Source organism: Amaranthus tricolor, chromosome 4, assembly GCF_026212465.1.
Source record: "Amaranthus tricolor cultivar Red isolate AtriRed21 chromosome 4, ASM2621246v1, whole genome shotgun sequence".
Taxonomy (NCBI): Eukaryota; Viridiplantae; Streptophyta; class Magnoliopsida; order Caryophyllales; family Amaranthaceae; genus Amaranthus; species Amaranthus tricolor.
The window spans coordinates 31,261,408-31,286,020 of NC_080050.1; the positions used below are offsets into that span (position 1 = coordinate 31,261,408).

At 34.3% G+C, this 24,613-nt stretch overlaps 2 protein-coding genes across 2 annotated transcripts; both read left to right on the top strand.

The window, feature by feature from the left end:
* The first annotated feature begins 7,268 nt into the window (after positions 1-7,268).
* On the top strand, positions 7,269-16,778 carry LOC130810346 (uncharacterized). The gene is made up of 7 exons (XM_057676365.1): positions 7,269-7,557; positions 10,120-10,170; positions 11,373-11,495; positions 12,223-12,458; positions 14,226-14,262; positions 16,026-16,083; positions 16,163-16,778. The coding sequence occupies exons 1-7, from the start codon at positions 7,420-7,422 to the stop codon at positions 16,237-16,239; spliced, it is 720 nt and encodes a 239-aa protein (XP_057532348.1). The 5' UTR covers positions 7,269-7,419; the 3' UTR covers positions 16,240-16,778.
* Positions 16,779-17,127: 349 nt separating this feature from the next.
* On the top strand, positions 17,128-23,033 carry LOC130811145 (uncharacterized). Its single transcript, XM_057677329.1, has 4 exons — positions 17,128-17,444; positions 17,536-17,734; positions 17,825-17,911; positions 19,950-23,033. The coding sequence occupies exons 1-4, from the start codon at positions 17,221-17,223 to the stop codon at positions 20,103-20,105; spliced, it is 666 nt and encodes a 221-aa protein (XP_057533312.1). The 5' UTR covers positions 17,128-17,220; the 3' UTR covers positions 20,106-23,033.
* Positions 23,034-24,613: the final 1,580 nt, after the last annotated feature.

The following is a 24,613-nucleotide window of genomic DNA, read 5'->3' on the forward strand; positions in this document are numbered from 1 at the left end:
TTTCAAAATTACTTTCTTTTCTCAATTTATTACAAATATATTTCTATGAAAATTAATAATTTACTTAAATAATTAATGTTATTTGATAATTATCCATTATAATTAAAAGATATTACATATTTTAGATGATTGTATATGGTAAAAAATTGGTAAATAAGGTAAAGTTTTAAAATCTTTTGTAACTAATCAATTAAACAAATCTAATCAGAATGATATTACATGATATGCTAAAAATATATTCCTAATAAGAAAATGAAAAGAGCGGCAAAATTTTTATTGTAAAGTTGACATGTGTCATAATCGTTTTTTCATTAGTATATTGTATAGATTCTATCTATTTAAATTTGATATTTTTATTATCTTTGTATTGTTTTTAAATTTTCATTAAATCTTTTTTGCAATGATCTTACATCTGCTCTTACTCTCACCCGTATAGTCATTCCTCTTCATATCATCCATTTTTTTTCTTCTAATTTTATTTTTGTTCACCAATGAATTTTAATTAAATAATGATGTTCTGCTGCAAATTTAATGGTATTGGGAGAGTATTTTATTGGTAGATGGTTATTGGCCGAAGTTATTAGTTGGCTTGAGATCAACTGAAAATATATATTAGTTGATACTTTGTAATAAGTTGTTTATTGGGTGAGCTGGGCAGGCCCAAAAGCTGAATGCTTGATATGTATGTTTGTGGTCATTTAAAAGACTGCTATGTCCATGTCCAGCTGGTGAACATATATTTGTTGATGGAGTATAAACTTGCAATAAACCAATTTAGTACGGGGAAGATTTAAGAAATTCCTCTCAACTTTTGCATATAAATAATTTCCCACCTGGATCTAACGAGTCTATGCTTGATAAAGATAATTTTTAAACATGACACCCTTTTTATGATTAAATGAATTGCGGAAGAGAATCATTCAAGTAATTTGTCAGAGTATTTTTACTCTTCGTAACACAATAAAAAGGTAAGAGTCAAAAAACTTATTTCTCAATGACGAATGTTTAAGGATCGGATGGAGTCACTACGATACCCACAAAGTCACACAAACAAGACAACAAATTTATAATCCAAACCAATCAACCCAAATTATCACACAACTAAATAACCAAAATAAAATCAGCAATATATTGGTACCAAAACAACAACAAAGCAGTACCAAATCACCAAGATAACAATTGAAAACAATCAAAAACAACACACATAAGTTATACGTGGAAAACCCTTCGATGTGAAGGATAAAAACCACGGGACCTCTTGAGAAGTCCACCCTAACTTCTCTTATTGATAAATTGAGGGAAAAAGAACCTCAAAACAGTACACAAAGGTTCACACACCCACCAACAACAACCAAGAACAATATGAGATGAATTAGAGAGCAAAAGGAGTAGAAATCACCAAAAATATAGCATTCTGTTCAAAGACGATTATGACCAAACCAAAGCTCAAAAGACGATCTCCACCGTCCAAAATGAAGCCCTTGATGTCAGGAACAAGCTGTCAAAATTTGGGGACGATCCAACGGTGGCAAACGGTATGTGAATGCTTCAATAATGCTGCCCTAACTCAGCAAATACCCTCATGAAAAAAAACTTCCCTTGGAAGCCACAAATATTCATGCCAAAATATGGACCCAAAAAAGACTTAACAAGTCCAACACAAGAGCCCATAAAAAACATGACCCTAAAAGCAATATTTGGGTATTACACATTGGGCTGGACCCATAACAGAATGATATATTACAATAGTGTCTTTTCTTCAAAGATGAACTGTCAAGTCCCATTCTTTAAGCGTTTGCAATGTGTTGCTCCTCGAGTATTTGAAAAAAATAAGATAAATAAACAACTTAATTCCAAAAATAAGGTTCGTGAAAACTTATTTCCCAAAATAAGCGGCCGTACATCCAAGCCTAGCCTCGGGTAAAATCGCTGTTAGTAACAGCGAAAGAGGAAAAAAAAAAAAGAAAAATTAAAACCCCAAAGTGGGGCTTTAAAATTTTTTTTTTTAAGTAAACTAGCCGTTGTTAATTAGAAAATTAGCCGTTAGGAACTTGAAAATAGCCGTTTTGTGTATATTACAAATTATACACAAAAGTCAATATGTTACAAATACTGAATATGTACAAGTGTTCAATATATACAAAATGTCACTAATATTCAAAATATACAAACACTATTGTAATGCTAATCCTCCTCCTGTACCCGGTCTAATTGTGACGGTTTACGACGCCTCCTACGATAGTAAGATGCAGTCGCATGACGCTCGGGTAGGGGAGGTGATACATAGTGTGATGATGTGGCACCCTGTGAGGACCCGACACCGTAGTCCGGGCACGTTAAGTCAACCTCCTCAAGATGAACGTCGGCATGATGAGGAGATGAACCGTACTCGTACATACTGGTGTCGGGCGCAGTCACTTCCGGAATGAAGTCTTGAAACTGCGTCCCTCGGAGTATGCCTTGGGCAATCTCCCGTACGGGCTCCTCTTGGGAGGAGCTGATGACTGATGCAATGCCCTGTGCCTGCAGTAAAACTTAAGTATTAATGAAATGTTTAACGTGTAAGTTCTATGGATAATAATCAATGTTGAAGAACACTTACAAAGTGTGTCATCGTCGGTGCTGCGGGAGCGTACTGGGCTACCGCCATGATACCTCGTGGTGTCATCCATCGACGAGTGATGGAGAGGAACCACGGCATGTAATCCGCCGTAGTAGGTGCGCCTGCAGCGTGGATCGGCGCACCTTGGGCCAGCAGCTCTAACCTGTGCTCCCAACGAGCGACATGGTGCCAGTTGACCTCCAGCCAGTTCTTGGGATCCCGACCCTTGCGAGAGTGGTGGAGCTCCGCTTCTGTGTCACATGGAGGCGGGATGCCCTGTACCATCCCAAATTGGCGTAGAACGTGCTCAGGGAGATGGACTTCGACTATGTCAAAGCAGATCAGAGGTACAGATGCTCTCCACGCCCCTAACAATATGCCCGAGTGCTGAGGCAATGCAGCGTATGCCTCAGCGGGGTAAGTATCCCATGCAAACTAAACGTGAAAATTCGATTAGTAAATTACGCAATTTGATACTTACAAAACAAGTTGTAGTGAACTTGTTACCTGGTCAGCACGTAGTAGATCGAGTTGATCACGGTAGAACCCCACGCCCGATGCAGTGTAGGTCCTTGTTCGTCTTTCAAAGGACCACCGCGATCCATATGGCACATGCGGGGGAGGAAGCAGTGGTGGCGCAAATGCACCACGTCCCACACTCCTCATCGGTTGACCAATGAGAATGTGCTCCCACGCTCAAAGCTATGAATTACAATAATACGTAAGTAAACGAAACACAAAAACATTTACTAAAAGAAACAAAGCGCTAACATATTCAGTTAGTATTACCTGTAGAATAATGAGGGGCCCAGCGATCTCCTTCACGTTCTTCCGTGAAGCCTCACAAAGTCTCCTATACAGATACGCTAGGGCTGCCGAACCCCAGCTGTACCCGGAGATGACCTCCCATGGCGCATCAAGCAAGGTCAAGTACAATAGCTGTACTCGGTTGCCAGTCTTGTCAGAGAACAAGACAGCACCAATCAGATATAAGAGATATGTCCTAGCGTATCTCTCAACGGTGGCGTCATCAGCACCTTCAGGGAGGTGCGAGAAGTTCTGCGCAAGCCATGTTACGCGCAGGCTACTCCCTTTGGTTACCTCTGCCGGAGGTCGGACTCCTAATAGTCTTTGGACTTTGTCTTGCCAGCTTTCGAATTGGCGTCCATCGATGCACACGGCATGTCCCTCGATGGGAAGCCGTGTAAGCACAGCTACGTCAAGTAATGTGACGGTAGCCTCACCTATAGGTACGTGGAAGGTATGAGTCTCCTGGCGCCACCGCTCGACTAAAGCCGTGACTAGCGCCCGATCGACTCTCTCGTACACGATCAGGTGGAAGTCATGCAACCTCGCAAGCTGAAGGTACGGGACGATCCGTGCGTCAATCGCCCACGGAGATGAATCGGGATGCCTGGTGTATATGGTTTCTGTATCGAACACCTAAATCCAAATATTATGTTAGCTTCAACTTAAAGAAATATGAAGTGTACTAAATTCAAAAGGGGTAAGTTCAATAACCTGTACATCCCATAGCACACTGCTCCTATGATTTGCCTGCATCGTAAGGACACTAGGGTCGTGAGTAGGGGTGTTCAAAAATATCCGATCCCGAAAACCCGATCTGAAAACCCGGTTTCCGATTTTTAAAAGCGGATAAATTACCCGATTTCCAAAATTCGGATAATCCGGGTCGGGTACCCGGTTTTAAAACCGGGTATTCGGGTCGGATACGGATCACGAATTTTGGAAACCGGGTACCCGGTATCCGGTTTTAATTTTTTTTTAATTTTTAAATATAAAAAGTAAAATTAAAAACCCTAAATCAGATTTCTACCTTGTGCGTGCCGCCTTCCATTCCAGTGTCTTCCTTCTTCTTCCTCCTTCATTCTTGCTGCTGCTTGCCTTGTTCCTCCTTCACCATTCACGCCGTTATCTTTAATTGGGTAAGTTTGTTTCAATTTTTTTGCCATGTTCTTCTTTAGTTGTTCTTCACTTCTTCAGTATGTATTTAATTTTTTTTTTTTGCCATTTTCGATTTCGATTTCATTATCTTAGTACTTATTTATTTAACAATTTCATTATCTTCTTCTTCTTCTTCAGTTGTCACAGTCTCACAGAACATCTTCACTCTTCATTTAACAAAACTGAAATTCCGATTTTCAGTACTAATTTTTTTTTTTTTGCCATTTTCGATTTGAACACAGATTTAATCTGCCATTTTCCGTGTTGAATTGAAGATCTACATGGATTCTTACACACCGGTTCCACCATATAGATTTTTGGTATTCTGTATTTAGTTTGATATTTGTTCCGCCATTGATATTTGTTCTGATATTTATTCTGATATTTGTTCTGATTTTCGGTATTCGGTATTCATGTAACTTATTTATTCTGATATTTACTTACCATTCTATATTCTATTTTGATTCATGCAAGTTGTGAGTTGATTATGAATTGATTGTGATTGGGAATTACATTTGGAGAAAATAATTGATTGGGAACCACTGATGAATTGTTATTATTGATTGTGTTATTACATTGGGAATCACTGGAGAAAATAAGTTGTGATATTGTTGTAAGTTGTGAGTTGTTATTACTTATTACTGATTGTGTTAGGCTAAATGAACTGATGATGATGAAATTGTTAAGCCACTGTTAGCTGAAAGGTCTTGGATGAAATGATGATGATGAATTAAGAAAAAAAAAATATAAAAAAAAACAAAACCGGATACCCGGTTTTCGACCCGGTTTAAACCGGGTCGGATCCGGAATACAATTTTAGCTATCCGAAAAATCGGGTACCCGGTTTTTCGGAACCGGGTCGACCCGGTATCCGGTTTTGAACACCTCTAGTCGTGAGGGCCTGGAGCTGCTAGATCCATCTCTCCTGCAATTCAACAATAAGTAAGCGTTACGTATTATAAAAATGATTAACAAGTACTCAAATTGATTTTGGGTTTCTTGGGTAGGGAAGAGCGTATGAGCAGGAGCTGAAGAAGTTATATTCATGAATGCATTTGTTTCCACAACATTGATATCTTCATTCCCTAGGGGTACCTCTTCTACATATAACTCTAAAGAAGGACTAGGGGTAGACCTTGAATATGCCCACATTGCATCTATAGCCTCCTCATCCTCAAGCGGAAAAGCTAACAAATCTCCACTAAGATTGTACTTAAAACTTAAAATGACAGTACTTCTTGTAGTGTCAATCCCAATCCTAGAGCATATAAAATGTTTAAATTCATTCAAATCCATGTATGAATTGCATGCAAACAATTTACGTCTTCCCCCAACATACTTAACATTGTTTCTAGTTGATCGAATTGAACCATTCCAAAAGAATACAACAGTCACACGAAATGAATCCATTTCTACAACAACATATACAAAATCAACATCACCATCATGTTCATAAATATACTACCACTATACATTTTAAATTCAACAACAAATTCTCGAACAAACTTTTAATTACGAAGATCAAATTCGAATTACAACTACATTCGACATATTCGTAGAGTTTAAGTGTAAACGAACACTATACATGACATACATTTTAAAATCAACACCAAATAAAAAAATTTATAATAAAAACGTATCTCAATAAGCTGTAGAACAACAAGACTTAGTAAATTGCAAGTTTATGAACCTACATTAATGTAAAATTTGATTAAAATTCAGTAAAACCAACATTTAAAAATAAACCCTAATTTTTCTAAAATTGAAACAAAACAAAAAAAAATTACCTTAAGTCGATGTACGAAGCTTACAGAACTAATTAGTGATACAAATTTCGAATTTGATGACTTTAGTTGAAGGATTGAATGTGCTTTTAATGGAGGAAGAAGGAAGCAAATGTCGTGAGTGGTTTTGAAGAAAATAAACTCGTATACTGGAATGAGGAAGAAGGAAAAAAAAATATAAAGGCCCAAAGTCGCTGTTAGTAACAACGACTTAAGGAGTTGATTGGTCAACTCCTTAAGTCGCTGTTACTAACAGCGACTTTGGGGTTCTATTATATTTTTTTTTCCTCTTTCGCTGTTACTAACAGCGATTTTACCCGAGGCTAGGCTTGGATGTACGGCCGCTTATTTTGGGAAATAAGTTTTCACGAACCTTATTTTTTGAATTAAGCTGTTTATTTATCTTACTTTTTTCAAATTTTCTTGCTCCTCAAGGCCTATATTTAAGTAAGTCGTTCACTGTCAAGACATGTGTTTTGGTAAATGGTCTTTGCGCAACCGATATCCTTTTGATTTTGGACTTTAAGTATTGACCTATTTGGTGTCCTCTTTTCTGAAATACTCGCTACATAATAATTTTTGACACTATTCATAGTTCAAGTATGTATGTACAAGTTTTAGCTAATGTCTAATTATTTACAAAACTACTACCAAAATATATACCCCTTTTAAACTTTTATGTCATATGTTTTTAATTTTCACCACTTTAATTGATTTTCACATTATTCAAATCATATATAGATATAAATAAAATCAAATAAGAAGACTACTTAAGGTAAGAAAAATAATAAAATAATTTTCTGATCAATAATAAAGAAATTACTAAGTATATTGAGAATAATGATTGTATTCCTAATTTCATTTTCTTCAATATCAATAATCAATAATAATTAAAATAAATAATTCGAACTCCTAGTGTATAGGGTAGTTTAGAAGGCGGCGAAAGCAATTCTGGATTCTAGAACCCCCAAAACTTAGACTTAACGCGATAGCGGTAAGCATGCGACCGCGATTTCCTAATTTCATTCTCTTCAATCGGCTGGATTATTTGAATTAGGCAAAATTGACATGGCAGAAGGTCGGGATTTTCATTCAATCGATAAGCAATGGCACTCGCCTAGCTCTCCCGACGAAGAAGACGATCGGAAGAAACTATGGGGCATTGTAATTTTCAGTTTGATTGGCGCTACTGTTACCACTTTTGCCGTATGTAGTTTTTTCGAAATTTTTTGATTATCAGTAGTCTGTTAACTTTTTGTGCATTTGATTGATAAACTAAAAATTATAATTGCTGCTTTGAAATTCCTTATGTTTTTGTGGACAATGATGTTACAAGAAAAATCTAGGACCGAGTCATTTGATTTAGAATCTTATTGATGATGAATTGTGTGACATATCACACAAGAAATGACAGTGGAGTTGGTTTAGCACACATAGTACCTGATTCGCCATTGTGTTTGATTATTATATATTTATTATACGGTATAGTTGGATCATTGATGGAAAATTATGTTTGATTAATATTGCATTAGGGTTTGTTTGCTGGTTTTAGTTTGTTATCAATATTGAGTGTTGTGCGACAGGCGATAGCAGAAGCAATAATCGATAACAATAAAGAAACAATAAGAAAGTTCAATGCAAACATAAGAAAAGCACACGTTAACGTGATTTACTATCAATGTGATAGCACGTCCACGGGCATTGAGATCAAAAGTTTTCACTATAAACTTTAAAGATTACAAAGATGAATCAAGAATTCTCTCAAGAATGGCTCATTTTTGTCTCTTGTGTCTGTGCTAACCCTAAACCTAACTATGGGAGGGGTTTATATAGTATGCCTCGTTAAAGAAGAGAATTAGGGCTAAAATGCCCCAACTGCCGAGTCGGCTTTCTTCACTGTTTCCAAAATGCAATTTTCCCTCCTCTTCTTTTTCTTCCAAGTGTTGTATGAACAAGCTGTTGGTGAAGCTTTTCCTAATTTTCAACATTTTTATGGGTAGACCCATAATAAAAATGTAGCTTGAAGAATGGTTGAAAACCAAAATAAGAGCTCTCAATTCTCATGGTTTATATGGTGGGTTTTTAATAGTTATTTAAGTGAAGTTTAGGAGCAATTTGGGATAGTCCTTAACTCTTAAGATAGAAGGCTTTTTGATTGAACTCGTTGAACATTGGAGCAAACCATGGCAATTTTCATTTTGCACAAAGATCAAAAACACACATAGCTCTCATCGCTTCAAGCAAATGACATCAAAAGCTCATCAAACTAGCTTGGAAACCTCCGCACCTCTTTTTAACCAAACTAATTAACTAAACCAAGTTTAATATGGCTAACCTATGCTTTAAGAATTTAGAGCTAATGATCCATGGTAAATCTGTGTGGATATTTGAAATATATCTAGGTGAGGAATATTTCTCGGTGTTGGCAGCCATGGTAATGCATTACAATGGATTTTATGAAAAAATGATTGAAGTTGGACAAGCATGACCATCAAGGTACCTAAGAGATTTTTCAACCAAAATTACACTAATTTTCATTCTCATTACCATCGTTTATTACCACATACCAAACGGACCGTACGAGTAGTTAATTTTGAAAAATCTCAAAAGGATTAGCCCTCAAAATTTTTAATTGTTGTGCTTGAAGATCAGGTATTTGCTTCCAATCTCACTTTTTTAAAGTAATGAGACTTGGAACTTTACAAGCAACAAGGGGCTTCTCATAAAAGGGTTAAAACTTTTATCTAGGATATGATATCATATGTGAAACATTAAAGCTTGATTTAAAACATTTAACCCTAATTAAATTGTAAAATTAAGTTGTAAACAACTTCCAAAACAACCAAAAACACACTAATGAAACCTGCAAACAAAAGCCCTAATTTGGTTTGTTTATTACAATACATGAAAGCTCAACATTCTAAACTGTTAACAGTATATTATTGGAGCAGAAGAGGATGGAAAATATATCTTGAACTAAAGTGACACAAGAGAATTAATTACAACGGCAAGATAACAGTACTGACACTAATAAAATCAGTTTGGAGGCGTTCCAAACATTGTTTTCTTTTCCACTCAACCACCCTTTGTTATCTATCACATTGTTGGACCGGGCTCCACAGGGTTTCAAGTTTTAGGTGAAGTGTTGAATATATCAATGCTCTATCTATTTAATGCAAAATAGCTATCAACAGCTTCCTCCACAACCTTTTAAGAGTAAATTTTTTTAAGAGTCAACATGCAAAGCTTTTCTGGACACATTTAATCATGAAAAACTTCAATGAACTTAGTTTCCTTAGATTAGTGTTGGTACATGGAATATAATTATCATTGAAAAGTTTAGCATGTAAAAAATGGATATCATAAATTGAGTTGTAAACTTGCATTCATCAGTTTCTCCTTTTATACCTAATTAAGGCTGAGTTAGAGATCACTTCGATACCCCGACCCTTGTACCCAAGCCAAGGTACATAACAGGTACGTGATGAAGTGGAGAATCAGTAATGTAAGTCATAGGTTGATTAGTTTCTTATATTTGTCGCATTTGGTCTAGCTATGTGTTACCCTGCTAAGTGCTAACATTCTTTTTTTGGCTTTAGTTTGCTAGCACTTGCTGCTTCTAGAAGTAATATTGGACAGAAATATGAGTATTAAAGAATAGGCTAACAGGCCTGAACAGAAAGAATAGACATAATTTCAATCATTTTTCTTGCTTGATTCTCTTACGTTTTCTTTTCATCCGAAATTTGAAATTTGAAACTTGGGCAGGTTGGACAACTGAGACAGTTTGGGCGAACTGTTGATTGGATTTCTTCTCAGGTAAATACATTGCGCTATGTGAATTTATACTGTATTATCGTCTTCATGCAGAAGCAGATAAACGGGCTCATGTTTTACTGATACCTCTGAAAGTGTTGCTCATTCTGTTGTGATTTTTGAATATTTGATTCATCTATAGTCCATATTATGTTATTTTATAAATCTATACTATTATTAATTTTACAACCCATACTCTAAAAAGAAAAGAAGTAGAAAATCAAAATTTTGTCCACTTTGTGTTAGTTGTGGGTATTTTTTTCTGTGGCTTTTTCTAATTATTGCATGTAGTTTGATTCTTGTTATATGAGACTTTTGGTATTGAACAATCTGCAACGCTTTTGAGTTAAAAGGAGAGAGCATGTCATTTTTCATGCACCTATTCCACAGTCCATGCTAGTGACAGTGCTTAAATGTCTCTGCGATCTAGGAAATGTTAGCAATATTCTAGGTGTGCCACTTACTATACATACTGACTAGTAACTACTGTCTGCAAAAACTAATATGCTGAAGAATTAGTGAAATGCAATTTATGTATAAACGTGGCTGCATATTAGTATCAGTGTGCCTGACAGCATATTAGATTATGCAGATTAATTTTTTCCCTTTTATTTCATCTCTTTAGTCAGTTGATTTGTCTTCGCTTTTAGTATTATAGACCCAGTCACCCAGACATAGTTTGAGGAGAGAGGAGCTGTGTGTTGTTGGTTTAGCGCTGATGAAATGAAATGCAGTAGTGGGGATGCCAATGAGTGACTACGTGCATTAACATTCTATTTCCTTCCCCGACCTGAAAAAACATGCATTTGGCGTAAATTTAAAATTTGAGACCTGTCTATAGCAAAAATGATTGTTTAGCACATCATTTCTTTGTTGGATTGATGCTTAAGCATTATAGTGGAAGCTTCTTCTTGCAATAGTTGATTAGTTGGGACTTGGGAGTTTCTTCTAGAGTGCCCATGTTAAATTCATTATATTTCTAGGTCTGCCAACATCATCAGGGACAATTATGCACCTATATGGCTATATGTTATAAAATCAACATCTTGGCAGTTCTGTTCGGAAAGTTGGCTGATGGCAATATTAATAAAGAGTGTGCCGGTGCTGGAACGCTAATCTCACTCCCTGCTCTATTACCTTATAGCCTTACTTGTATAGTTTTTGCTCTAGAGGCTGAATATCTGCTTCTGATTCTGGGTCAACAGATGTCCAGGATGCAGTCAGGGAAAGGAGGAAGTGGTTCATTTAGATCATCTTTCCAAGAGGAAGCACGTAGAAGGTATAGACAACGGATGCAAGAGGAATATGAAGAAGAAATGGAGAGAGTGGTATGGTCATCTGTTATTATTCTCTGGATTGAATTTTCTGCTTAAAGAATAAGATAATTTGGAATGTTATAGTGTATCTTCTTGTATCAGTATTCAATTCTGTTTTTCCTTTCAGTATTTTGATGCCTTCTCTTGCACCTTGTTTAGATGAGGAATGTGTTTGTTGAGTTCCTTCCTCATATTTCTTCTGTAGTTTGTCAATGTCTGTATCATTTTGCCTTCTTTTCTGATGCAGTACTTTGATGTGTTTGTTGAGTGCATTTTCGGACTCCTGCTCGCTGATTCTTTTTGAGTTGGCATGGAGAATGTTTTATCAGTTTCCGCAAGAGTGATGAGAGGGTAACATATTTTGGGTTATGTGCGAAGGGAAATCTTAAGTAAACTAAGTTGAATCTGCCTATTTGAAATCCACTTGATTGATTTCAATTGACTGTTATTTACAAACGATGAAAGATATTAGTTGAAGTATTATATACCTCGCTTTGTTTCTCCTTTTGGTTTCAGAACATTGTGTTTCTTTTTTTGTTAAATATGTTTACTAAAATTCGCCAAGTTCCTGATGTATGTGTTCTACTTTTAGCTTGCACATTTTCTTGTATGGATCAGCGTTTCGTAGTTGCTGTCCTTTACTGTCTGATTATTATAACTGGAGCACTTCTTTTATGCTTGCTTTTCTATGCTTTGTCAGTTTGGCATCGTTAATGGTCTTTGAAAATTTTATTGTTAGGAGCGCATACGTCGTATGCAGAGTGTCTTCAACAGAGAAAGAAACAAGTATAAAAGAAGTTATGAGAGCTGGAAAGAAAATGGGCATGGTGCATATCATCAAGATTTCCAGCGGGATGATTGGTATTGGACTTCTGATACATCCTTTAGAGATCGAAAGCCAAACTATAAACAGGCTCCTCAGCACAGTGGAACTTATTCTTTATCTCGCCACTATGCAGTTTTAGGTCTTGATAGGTAAATAATTAACCCTTGAACTTACTCACTACACATATACAGTATCAAGTACATTATCTGAATGGATGACCCATATCATGTAATTTCCTTTATTTTAAATACCTGAAACAAAGTTATTGAGATGATAGATGAAGAGGAGCATCAAATAAATGAAAAGATGTCCTTAAAGAAGATACTTGGAAGACGAGGACTCATAGTTTATGTTGTCAGTCTGCACAGAAATCTATTAGATAAGTAATTAAGATTTTTCAAGGACTGGGTTCAGTCTAGACTAAAATGAATCTGTTCTTCTCATCTGATCCTGGTTTGATTCTTTGTAGCCTATCCCATCACAATTATAAAAACAAAACTTTTTGACTTGTTTTTTAGGTCTTCTTTTGTTTTCAATACAATCCATAAGGCAGCAATATGTAGTTTCTACTGTAGCAGCAGTATGGCATGAAAAGGTATATTGAAAATCTTATCATTGCCCATGAACCTAACATTATAGTACAAGTTTAAAGGTTTTGAGGACCTTACCCAAGAAAATTCTTTGGGAAAAATCATTCAATAATTTTTTACATGAATAATTGCTTGTAGAAATGTAGAAAATACCTAATAGCCTCCCTCAAATTGAATATTTGGAACTTTAAATTTAACATCTATAAGTTGATGCTCCAGAATACTTTTGAGTTAGCCTGAGATTTTTGTAGGAGCAAATGCATCATTGTTTTTGGAGGGCTCTTACAGCCAGCTAATTAAAATAATGCCAATTTTGGAAATTGATAGCTGTTTCTTCAAGCACCTATCACTTTAGGGAGAGCTCTTTTTTTCTTAAAATGACGAAGGGGTGTTCTGGGAGATTATACAGGGAAGTTGAAAATATTGGAGTTTTAGAGCAGTAGGCTGTACCGCTGTAGGCACAAAGTTGAGGGAGATTAATGGAGAGTGGCAAATCTGGAGATAGAGCAGAATTAACTGCTCACGACAGGAGCTTTTTGTAAACAGACGTGAAGTCGGCGATTATTGCTACCCTACGATGTGCTTGTATAGTATATGGTTTCTTCAGAAATTAACAAAACACAGTATTTCCCTTGTTAAATTGTCTACCGATCTGGACAGAAAATTTATCGGTTTAGGGTTTGTTTCAACGCAAAGGTTAAAAATTCTATTTTTAATACTCATGAGTAGTTTTTCTCAGTCATTTCAATACTTGTAAGTTCATTTGAGTTCAGCAAAATTTGGCTGAAGGGAATGGATCAGTAGTTTGGACTGGATTTGTGGTCCGGACTTAATTTTTTGAAGACCAGACAAACGACATGTGGGTATGGTGTGATTTATGGACGAGTAAGTGAGACATGTCACTTGATGCAGGGCAATTGGCAATTATGAGTAATTATATTTCAACCTGAGTGGAAACTGTGGAAGACCTACTAACCTTAGTTTTACTATGCAGTCCAGAGTATAGACAGTCCACATAAGATACTCCTACTAGCTAAATCTACATGTCATGTTGGAGTTGAGCTATTTGGGTTTTCAATTCTGTCTTGTCGAATGTGCTTTGTAAATCAGACAATCATGTCTCAATCCTAATTATACTTTATCTCTGATGTATGATTTTAGAAAGTTATTAGTACTATCTTAGTTTGTTTCTATACGCAATGTTTCTCCCAAGGAACTCACGTATAAAAGGAGAAAATTTGCGATTGAGAAAAAAGCATGAAAGTATGTTTTTGCATAATGCCGATGCTTACATTTAAACTTGACATGGTAAGTTCTTATTTACAGGCTAAGGAAAACACCATATTCGGATGATGAGATCAAGGTACTTTAACACTTCCATACTGCTTCATCACTTCCTTTCTATTGAAGTTGGACCCTAACATACCATTCTTTAATTTTATTGGAATCTTTACCAGAAAGTTTTTTTTTGTTTCTTATTCATTCACGAAGTTAGGTGCTGTTTTATGTTCTTGCCTCTGTTTGAACCCCTTCCATCTAGGTATATCTATGTGGATCATTTAAAAATTTAGCAGATTTGTGCTACATAGGTGAAAAGTGCATAAGAAAATCAATTGCTCTATTTTTTGTGTTATTTAGTGTTGAGGTTATTACAGACTTGACAGAATCATTTGAAATTTTGAATACACCCTCTTCAATGGAGAATCTATTCGAGAGTTTGCATTAAACGACTGAGCTGTTTGAGTATGGTTATTGTATAAGGCTCATTTTCCAACCTTTTCTGTGTGTGTGCTGTGGGGTAGGGTTTTCAGAATTGGAGAATACTAATAAGACTAGACACCTTTATTGACAGCCTTTGAAAGACTTTATCGGCTGTCTGTCTGATTTATTGATAGATTGAAAGAAAGACCCTTTTGGCCTATGAATGTGTATGTGTCGTTTTTTGCTATCGCTCCATTCATCCAATACAGTTGTACATTTTTTTTTCTGTTCTCTTAAATAACTCAGCAGGGTTGGGAGATAGTTCAGTTTTTTGTTTACAAACTTGATCCTAATCTCATGATAATTTGTGGGCCTCTGTCCAATCCCAAACTTTGCAATCATTTCACACATAATGGGAAACTCAAGATTATTAACAACATTAGAGGGAATGGCACTGATGTAAGAAAACAAGCAATTCAATGGCAAATCTCTCTTTCACCCACTTACTTTTTTTTTCTTTTTTTTTTTGGTTAGGAATTGTTTGGTATTCTGGTTTGGTTCTACTCACAGTGGCATCCATTCTACCTCTTACTCTTTCATTAAAAGTACTCATAATCAGCCTGTTTTTGTTTCTCACCTGTATATCAAGTATTCTCCTTTTACTTTGAGAGTGTTGTGCATTAGTTTCTGAAATTTGTCTAAAGTTTACTTTTGACATCATCAGGAACTTGTAAACAAGCCTCAACATTATAACGACTCCCAGAAAGGTGATACTGAACCCTATAATACCATCACTGTCAAAAATGTCCTGGGCCATATTGCTTCTTTTCATTTATATTCATCTACCATAAATCTACAGCTGACATTCCAAATAACTTTTACTCTTTTAAATTAGTAGCAAGTGAGATAGAAGTATTAAACAATATACTTATGTTTACACCTGGTTGTGGATGATGGTTTCTAGTTCAAAGCAAAAATAGATAATTCCTGTCGTCATAAAGAACAAAGATATTCTGCCATCAAAGATATTAGGTCTGTTATGGAAAGCTCTAAATCTTGGTGACTGTTTGGACAATGATTAGTTCATGCATCCATTATAAACAATATATTTAGAGGATTTTGTATCTTTCCTGCTGTAATATATTTGAATGAATTTCTAGACTTCGTATTCATGTGTAGAACATCTACACTTTGGAATCTAATCCTATCCTAATATACAAAGCTCCAGCTTCCTGGTTTCCCTTATTTTTATTAGCATTGTTGTTTTCTAGCTCCTATTATAACTTTCTGTTGAGGGGTATAAGAGCAAGAATCATGATGCATAGTGATTTACCCTATGGTCATGTCTTGTTAGTTGCTTTTGGCTCGTCTCATGAACCGCTTTGGCAGCTCTAATGTCTTGTGTCTGTTTCTTTCATCTTGCAGTCAGCCTTCAGGGCAAAGGCATTGGAGTACCACCCTGATCAGAATCAGGATAATAAAGGTGATAAGTAATTACTCTGTAGATTACTATTATCTCATCTTCTTATGTGTTTACTTACACATAAAGTTTAATGCTACAGATGCTGCTGAAGCAAAATTTAAAGAAGTATTAACGTCTTATGAGGCTATAAAATCGGAAAGGAAGAATTCAAAATAGAGAACGAGGAACTCGTTGAGGGGACTAAGGATAAGTACAGAAATGTGTCTTCTCGACATCCTTGAGCGATGTGGTAACGTAGAGATCATCCAAACAGTTTCCATGTAGTTCTGCTCTGTTTTGTGAGCTTGAGGTTAAGTGTTGTAATATAGGATGCTTCTGTCGTTGATCAATTTTTCGACTTCCTGGAATGTGTGAGGGGCTAACATATTCTTATTTGGCGCAACCCTTTTTCTGGTGTCATCTTTTGGCTTGCAGCTTGTCACAAGATGTGGAAGATGATAAGTTTTTGACGATGATCCCACAACTGTTAAAAACTACACTTGATGTACATTTATTTATGTTTTATTAGGAACAACTAGAGTTATTGTATTGCTCCTTTTTTTATTACTATTTATATTTATACATATTTATGTATTTTAGATTAATTATGAAATAATGTAGAAAAAGAGTAATAAAGTCACTATGTTATGTAGTTATAATGTTCAAATACTTGTGATTTATCATCTGGTTTGAGTATATATATCCATTGAAATTGAGCACACTAACTTCTTACTAATGTCACATTAACCTTCTTAAAACATTTATTTTCCTTCTTAAAATGCAAAAAGTAAAATTGTTTTAATGAGAATTTGTTTTATTATTTATTGACTATTGTGGAATCAAGGCTTTATTATACTTTAATTCTCAATTATTAAATTCACAAATCTTCAAAATTAAGAGATATAATTATATTTTTAAAAATTTAGAACATAATTCCTACATTTCATTATAAACGTATGTAATTAGATTATTCAAATAAAAAATTTCACTTGAATAATATCTTTTAATATTGTCGACAATATTCACAACGGATGAAGTTTTCATTTAAATTAAATTTTTGGATCAAATTAAAAATTGACGGTTCTAATCCGAACTGACTGACACCAAAATTTACATTTGTTCCCGCAAAAACTAGAACGAAGTATACTTCAAATAAAAATGGAGTTCAAATGCAGTGAATTGAAGACATGGAAAGAAGCACTAACTTCTTACCAATCTACCATTAATCTTCTCTCTTCAAACAAACCTGATCTCGTTTCTCTCAACAATTTCTACTGTACTCAACTCCCTTCTCTTCTCCATTCCCGTCTTCCGGAACCCTACCTCATTCGTTCCGAGCTTCACACTCTCATGCAATGGAAGCTTACCCGCGGCAAATTCAGGTATACATCAATACCCCATTTGATTTCATCCTTTTTAGTTTTAGTTTCATATAATTAAAAGAAATTTTGTTGATTGATAATGAATTGATAGACCGCGGTTACTAGATTTTGTGGCGTCCCTTGATGAAGAACTTGTGAAATCGGCATCTCTGAAAGCGTTTTTGGCTCTTCCTCATGATTTATCTAAAGCTGTTTTGGAATTAACGGCTTTAAAGGGTGTGGGTCCCGCCACTGCCTCCGCTGTTCTAGCCGCCTATGATCCTCAAGTTGCCCCTTTTATGTCCGATGAAGTAAGGTGTTCGAATATGATTTTGATTTTATTGTTTTGCTGTTTGATTTTGTTTATGAAGCGTACGGTTTTTGTTGGGTTTTGTTTGTAGGCTATGGTGGCAGTGTTAGGTCATTCAAAAGATTATTCGTTGAAACAATATCTACTGCTTGCGGATAAATTGCGAGAGAAAGCAAAGGTCTGTGGTTTTTTTTTTTTTTGAATTTTTTCCTCTTCTTGCTTGGTGTGTTTTTGACATGTTTCATAAGATGTGTCATGTCTCTGATAATTGGATACCTACATCAGAATCATGCATTTATTCTTCTATATATCTTAATTCTTATAGATACACCTTTGTAAACAGAGGCTTGAAACATGAAGTTTGGGGGGCGGGGGTGATTTTCATATTAACATCACATAAAAAATTCTTAGGCCAAGGGGCTTAAAATTGCTAGAAGTTCTTGGTATTTGGGCAGTTTTGTTATGTTGACGATGAGACAAGCAATTATTGTGCCTCAAAAGTAGAATTAAAGCAATATGAGGCAAAATACTCTGTATACATCATTTAAACCGACTTTTGAGGGCGAGCGGTGGCTGGTTGATTGTCGCCCACTAGTAACTCCACCATTGCCTGTATATACTATATTATCATCTCAAGTTTAAGAGGTTGACATTCTATAATTAGATATAAAATCTAATGGGAATTATGTATAGTGGTGTTTTGACGATGGTTGGGGTGGATTTTACATGTGCTCGTTAGCTATATGGAATGTTGTAAATTTCTTTAGATACTTCCTTGTAGATTACCATCAAGATTGAAGAGTTTACATTCTATAACAAATTATAAAATTCCATGGAAAATTACGTATAGTGGAGTATCAGTTTCTTTTCTTTTTTTTTTTTTTGGAATTCATTAGGTGTAAATTATTTACACTTCATAATTATGTGAATCCACAGATGATGTTTGAAATAAAGGGAGAATCAGAAACAACTTCTTTGTTAAGTTTGCGTACATTCACTCAAATCATGCTTAAGTTAATAACATTGGGTTAATGGAATATTGTGAATATTCTGAATTTTTTGATGATGGTGTTGTGATGATTGGGTGGATAACTGGATTTTACATGTGCTCCTTGTTTGACTGTTTCAAGAGTTCACAGTTTCATGACCACTACAGGTCCTTTATATTGTTCAATGTTTTTGTGGGTGCTGAAAAGTAATTTGCCTTCTTCCTTGGAAAAAAATCAAAACCCGTTTATTAGTATGATCATTTGAATATTTTGGAGGTATCAAATTTGACCAATATCTGAAGGAAAAGATCGATTTTGATCAAGGTTGTTGTACCATGTATGTGATGCCTTGAGTCGTGTTTGACTGGTGAAAGAGGCATAGGCTTTTAGGAAATTTGACCAATATCTGAAGGAAAAGATAGCTTTTTACATTATCAACCCTTTAATTACAACATAGGTGATAAGAAGTTAAGAGATCTTTCATCCAGTCAGCTTAATTTGTTTCCAGTTTCCACTAGGCTCTAAGCTTGAAACTTGGCGACTGCCGAGTAACCATCGTTCTATAAATGCTGAGCCTTGTAGAAGCAAGGGGGAGTTAATTTTAGAAATCCTGTTAATAATAGTGTAAGAGATTAACAATAAGTTCATTTTTCTGGCATTAGTAAATTGTAATCAAACACCATCTATATCATTTATGGTTTTAGTGTAATCACTGCTTTTCCTGTGTTAGTATGTCTATAAACATCTTGTTTCTGAAAGTTCTAAACCTCTGTTTGAAGTCCCATTTATTAGTGTGCTTTTAAGTTCTCTACATTCTAGTTTCGATTCTATTCACATGTGGGAGTGTTTGTTATACACTACAGCTTTTGTTTAAGGCTTGAAAAACATCAAGAAGCTTAATATACTCTTAGCTTTTAATATGTTGAGTTTTTCCTCAAACACTTGACTTGGCTCCATTTACAAGTAACTGGTAAAATACTTCCAACCTTTGAATTTTGCTCGAAAGTCGTTACTCTAGTAGTTGGCTTCTTATGCAGTAATTCATCATTATATCACGCTTTAAACCCGTATGAAGAAACCTTGTCAGTTATGGTTTTGTTATACTTGTCTTGCATAATTTTCTAATCTGTGAACCAGAATGAAATTATATTATGTTTTGACATGTATCTTTGAGTGTCTGTCCTCATTAGGTATGTCATCAAGAGGCTAATTAAGTTGTTATCTCAGGAACTAAGTTCTGAAGACGAGCAGTTCACTGCATCAGATGTGGAAAGGGCTCTCTGGAGCTCTGCTGTTGGAGCTAAACTAACTGCTACCTCTGCCAAGGAGGGACAAGTTACTTCAAAGAAATCCTGTGGGAGAAAAAGGAAAAAGTCTAGCTGAAATCTGGTGAATTCTTTCCTTCAATGGTTGTCAACGATTGTTCTAATATGGTTATCGTGTTAGCTTTAGAGAAGTAGTTGTCGTTTTGTCGTTCAATCTGATTCCCTTAACTTCTGACCAAATTCAGCTTCTATGATTTGTGTTTTATGATGTCCTAGAACAATATTAAGAGAATTAACGTAAACGTGTAACGTTTTAGAACAACTCGCATTTGTACTTTGTATTCATAGAAAACTGTCCCTGTTTTCCTCTTGTTTTTGTCCTCCCCTCTGCTCACTAGAAATTCAATCATCATATGCTTATCTTGTCCAGTGCTTACGTTTCTCCGCACCTACTTTTCTCCCTCACATTCGGCATCAAATTGTTTACTTGAGCGTCTTCTTTGCTAGACTTCTTTCCTAGCCCGTCAGCACCTACTGTTGAGTTATCATGCATGATACAACATTCTTGCTTCATTAATTTATGAATCCACTGCATTTTTTGTTACTTTATGATTAGAATAGGAAGGAGTATATAGTTTGATTGGTACAAAAGCTTCTTAAAAGTTGAGTAGCCATTGTTAAACAACAATGTTTACTTTGCTAGTTTTTTTATATACATTTTATTTCGTTCCATTCATGATAAGAGTTCTAAGATTAAAGTTTGCAAATGTTGTTCCAAAACATTGTGCTTATAGCCTTATATTTTGTTAGATGGTTTAGTGCTTAGAAAGTTTAGGTCTTAGCTAGAGAGTAGTGATAGTGTACATAATGTGAGTTGTAACTTGCAAGTACTTCAACTTGAGATCAGGAAAGAAAACAATGGCCTTCTAAATGGACTTATATTACTATCTTTATTGGGAGATTATTTTCTTTTTGAGGAAACTCTTTAGTTAGCATCTTTATAGTAAAATGTGCTTGGAATGGTTTACTCTTAGCATTGGTGATCTTTTGGTAAATTCTCAAGATGTGTACGAGTGAAAATAAAATATTCTTGAAAAGATATATGTTAGTTTGTGGGGCTGCTCAATAACTCTATCTCTATGGGTAATGAAATTGACTTGGACGACTTCTAACTTGTGACTGTAGTTCAAAGTTTCATATGTTATTTGTAAAACTACTTTTATGATCATGAGAACTTCTGAAACGTATACGATGCAATTGCAATACATTTATTTGGCATTTTGCATTTTTTGATCAAAAGTTTATAACTCAATGCATAGTGTGTAATACCCAATAGCACTATTAGAAGTTTTATGCCTAGACTTTAATGGATTTATCCATCTAAATTGTCCTTTTTCAGCATGGAAATGGATTAACTTTATTTTATTCATTCTTTATATTAGGAATCAATCGAAAAAATCTTTTTATCATCACAAACAAGTGTCTAACAAGGATATATTTGCGACTTAATGACATCAAAACAATGAAGTGTTATCGTCCTCTCAACTTTGTCTTTTTTTGTGCCATCTTTTATGTGTAAGTGGATGCAGGCACAATTGAAGTAGTCCATAATATTTTAACATGGCTCTTACTTATACATTGCACTACATGACGCATGTCACGTCTATTATCTCTATATACTACGCATCACTAATTCACTATTTCACTTGGTTCTACGTGCTTATGTTATCGGTCTCTACGGCCGCCCGTTTTGCCCCATGGGACGTTTCAAATGAAAATTTAAAGTAAATAAATAAAATTATATAAAAAATCTCAAATAATTATTGGAGAAATTTATTTTTCAAAATAATTACTTTTAGCCCAATGCTAAGGCTTGGTATTTGTTCGCACTTACAAACAGCGGTCTATTACTAAGTTGAGTCAAAGGAATTCAACTCAGCAATCTGCCGCTGTTAGTAAGAGCGGCCTATTGCTGAGCTGACTTCTTATATTAAAAAGAATTCTTGTGAGAGATAAATTTGCCTCATCTTTTTTAGTTCATCAAATATATTCGGTTTCTATTTTTAGCCATAAATATCACTTTTTTAATTTCTTATCCCTACATTTTACTTACATTTCTATCTTATCCAATTATTTTCCCATTATCTTTCAATTTTTTTTTGTGTCATTTTTTTTGTTTTTCTACTAAATATATATGAGGCAAATTTAGTGAAACTTAGTTTTATGAAACAAGGTAATAATAAAGGCTTATTTTCAGCCCATTTTATTTTGTAAATTAAAGACTCGTTTAAAGCCAATCTAGCTCAATCCGTTTAAAACCTACATATTTGTTTAGTCGGATCAGGACTCCAATAAGAAACATGCCCTTTGCACTACTCTAGTGAGGAATTAAGAAATATAACTTAAAGTTAAAAGTATCATTAATTTCATATCAAAAAATTATCTTTAATTTTGTTGCTAGTGGAGAAAAGTCAATATTGTCCTTGTTTATATTGCATTAACCATTAACTGATAAATGGTAGGAGGGTAGAACACATTCTTTATTTAAGTTCTGGGGTTCCTAAAAATAAATGGTAGGACACATAAAAATAAAATAAATTTTTAGTAATAATGAGAATCAATCAATCTACACAAAATATCTTTAAGTTCAAGGAATTAGCTTGATTTTGTTCACCATATATATTTATGATCGGGGTGGTCGCATTTTATTTCATTATTAATGGCCAACTACTATTGGGTTTTATTTGTTTTTTCTCATAATATTTTGATAGTGTCTTTCAAATTTTCCCATCATGCAAAAAATAATTGAAAAATTAGTATGAAACGAACCTAATGAAATTGTTTGTTGTTGGGAACTATACCTAGCAAAAAATGTAAATATAGACAATTCCATTAAGTCCATTATGTGGGGCCTACACGAATAAACGTTTTTTTTTTTTTTTTTTTTTTTTTTTTACATTTCTTCCCAAAATCCCTAAAAAAAACAAATGTGTATTTAGCCAAATTCTTCTATCTCTAGCATTTAGAGTTCAAAACTTTGCCCAAATTTTGCACTTAAATTATGTAATAGGGTTCAATCTAGCAAAAATCTTTTAATTTAGAGATTATTTGGGTTCATAATTATTAGGTTTTTTAAAGCTTTCATTATAATTATTACATTAATTAAATTGTGCAACATGGTTCATTTATTTTGGAGCTTTTGTTTTTCTTGAACAACTTTAGTATTAGGGTTGTCTTTATGCGAAATAATTTTGAAAATTAATAGTTTAGACTATTTTGTGTGGTTTATATTAATTTTTATTATTTATTTTTATAGTTATTGATGATTTCTATCGAAAATTTTGCAATCACGTGATTATTGTCTCTTCTTATCTGTAGGTATTCTCTAATATACCCGACTTTAAAAATATTTGCCATTTTATATAAGGAAGGTGTTAGGTGTGATAGAGATCCTTGGCTTGATATGCATGTAACCAAATGTCACAAGTATTGATGATGCCTTGCTTAGCTTGCTTGTATTCTCCAATCTCCATATGATGACATTGGGAAGTATTCAATTATCCATATATTATGTGGTCCTTCTTCTATTTGTGTTGAATTCCCATAACCGGCCTTCTTCAGTCAACTTCCGGTGCTTTTGTCTTTTTATCCTGATTGCATTTGCAGCACATGTCTCACCAATATACATTTCAATATACTAATACCTTTACTTACTTCATCTCTTTTCAAATTATTCTAATATTAACAAGTGATACAAGTATTATTAAATTCATTTGCACCATTAAATTGTGTGCCTAAAATTATGACTGAGAGAAAATAAGGAATATATATTTTAAAAATATTGAGAATACTATCTAAAATAAAAATATTGTAAAATTGAAGAGACATGTTAAAATAAAAAAATATAACAATCTATTAAGGACAAAGAGAATAGTTGTACACTAATATCTATTCAACCATTAGATAATTAAAAATCTTACACATGTTTAAAATCACTGTAAGGCTGAGAGCCTTATTGTTATTATTTAGTTTGTACCAACCAATTATAAATCCATGCATTAATGAGGTCAATGGGGTAGTTAGGATAATTTTCTCTAAACACTTCAACCCACCTACTAGATATCATTATTCATAATGCTAAAAAAATCAATTTATTAAGGGTACTATACTTATGTAGATTTTCTTAGAAATCACTATAAAATTTGGTAAATATTGATTACTCGATCAGTCCTATTAAATATATATTATTTTTAATTTAGTTTGTCCAATCAAATTTTTATTATATTTTTTTTATAATTTACTTTTTGTTTTTATTCATTTAACGTAGATTGGAACGTATTTTTGTTTCTTATTTTTGCTTTATATAAACTCATAGAACGTGGGGAAAAAAATCTTAGTCATAAATGTTGAAGCTAAGGTTATTCCTTTTTCCATTAGAATTCTTGGCTCAAAGTTGTCACATAACGACATTTGTAACTCTTGAAAATGCGTGAAGATGAGAAAGTAATATAGGAGATAGCGACCTCAAAAAATTAGTGGAAGTAGTTTCTACAAATTATTTTAATTTTTTTAAGTCAATATCTTTATTTATCATATAATAATAATATATATAACATAAATTTTTTT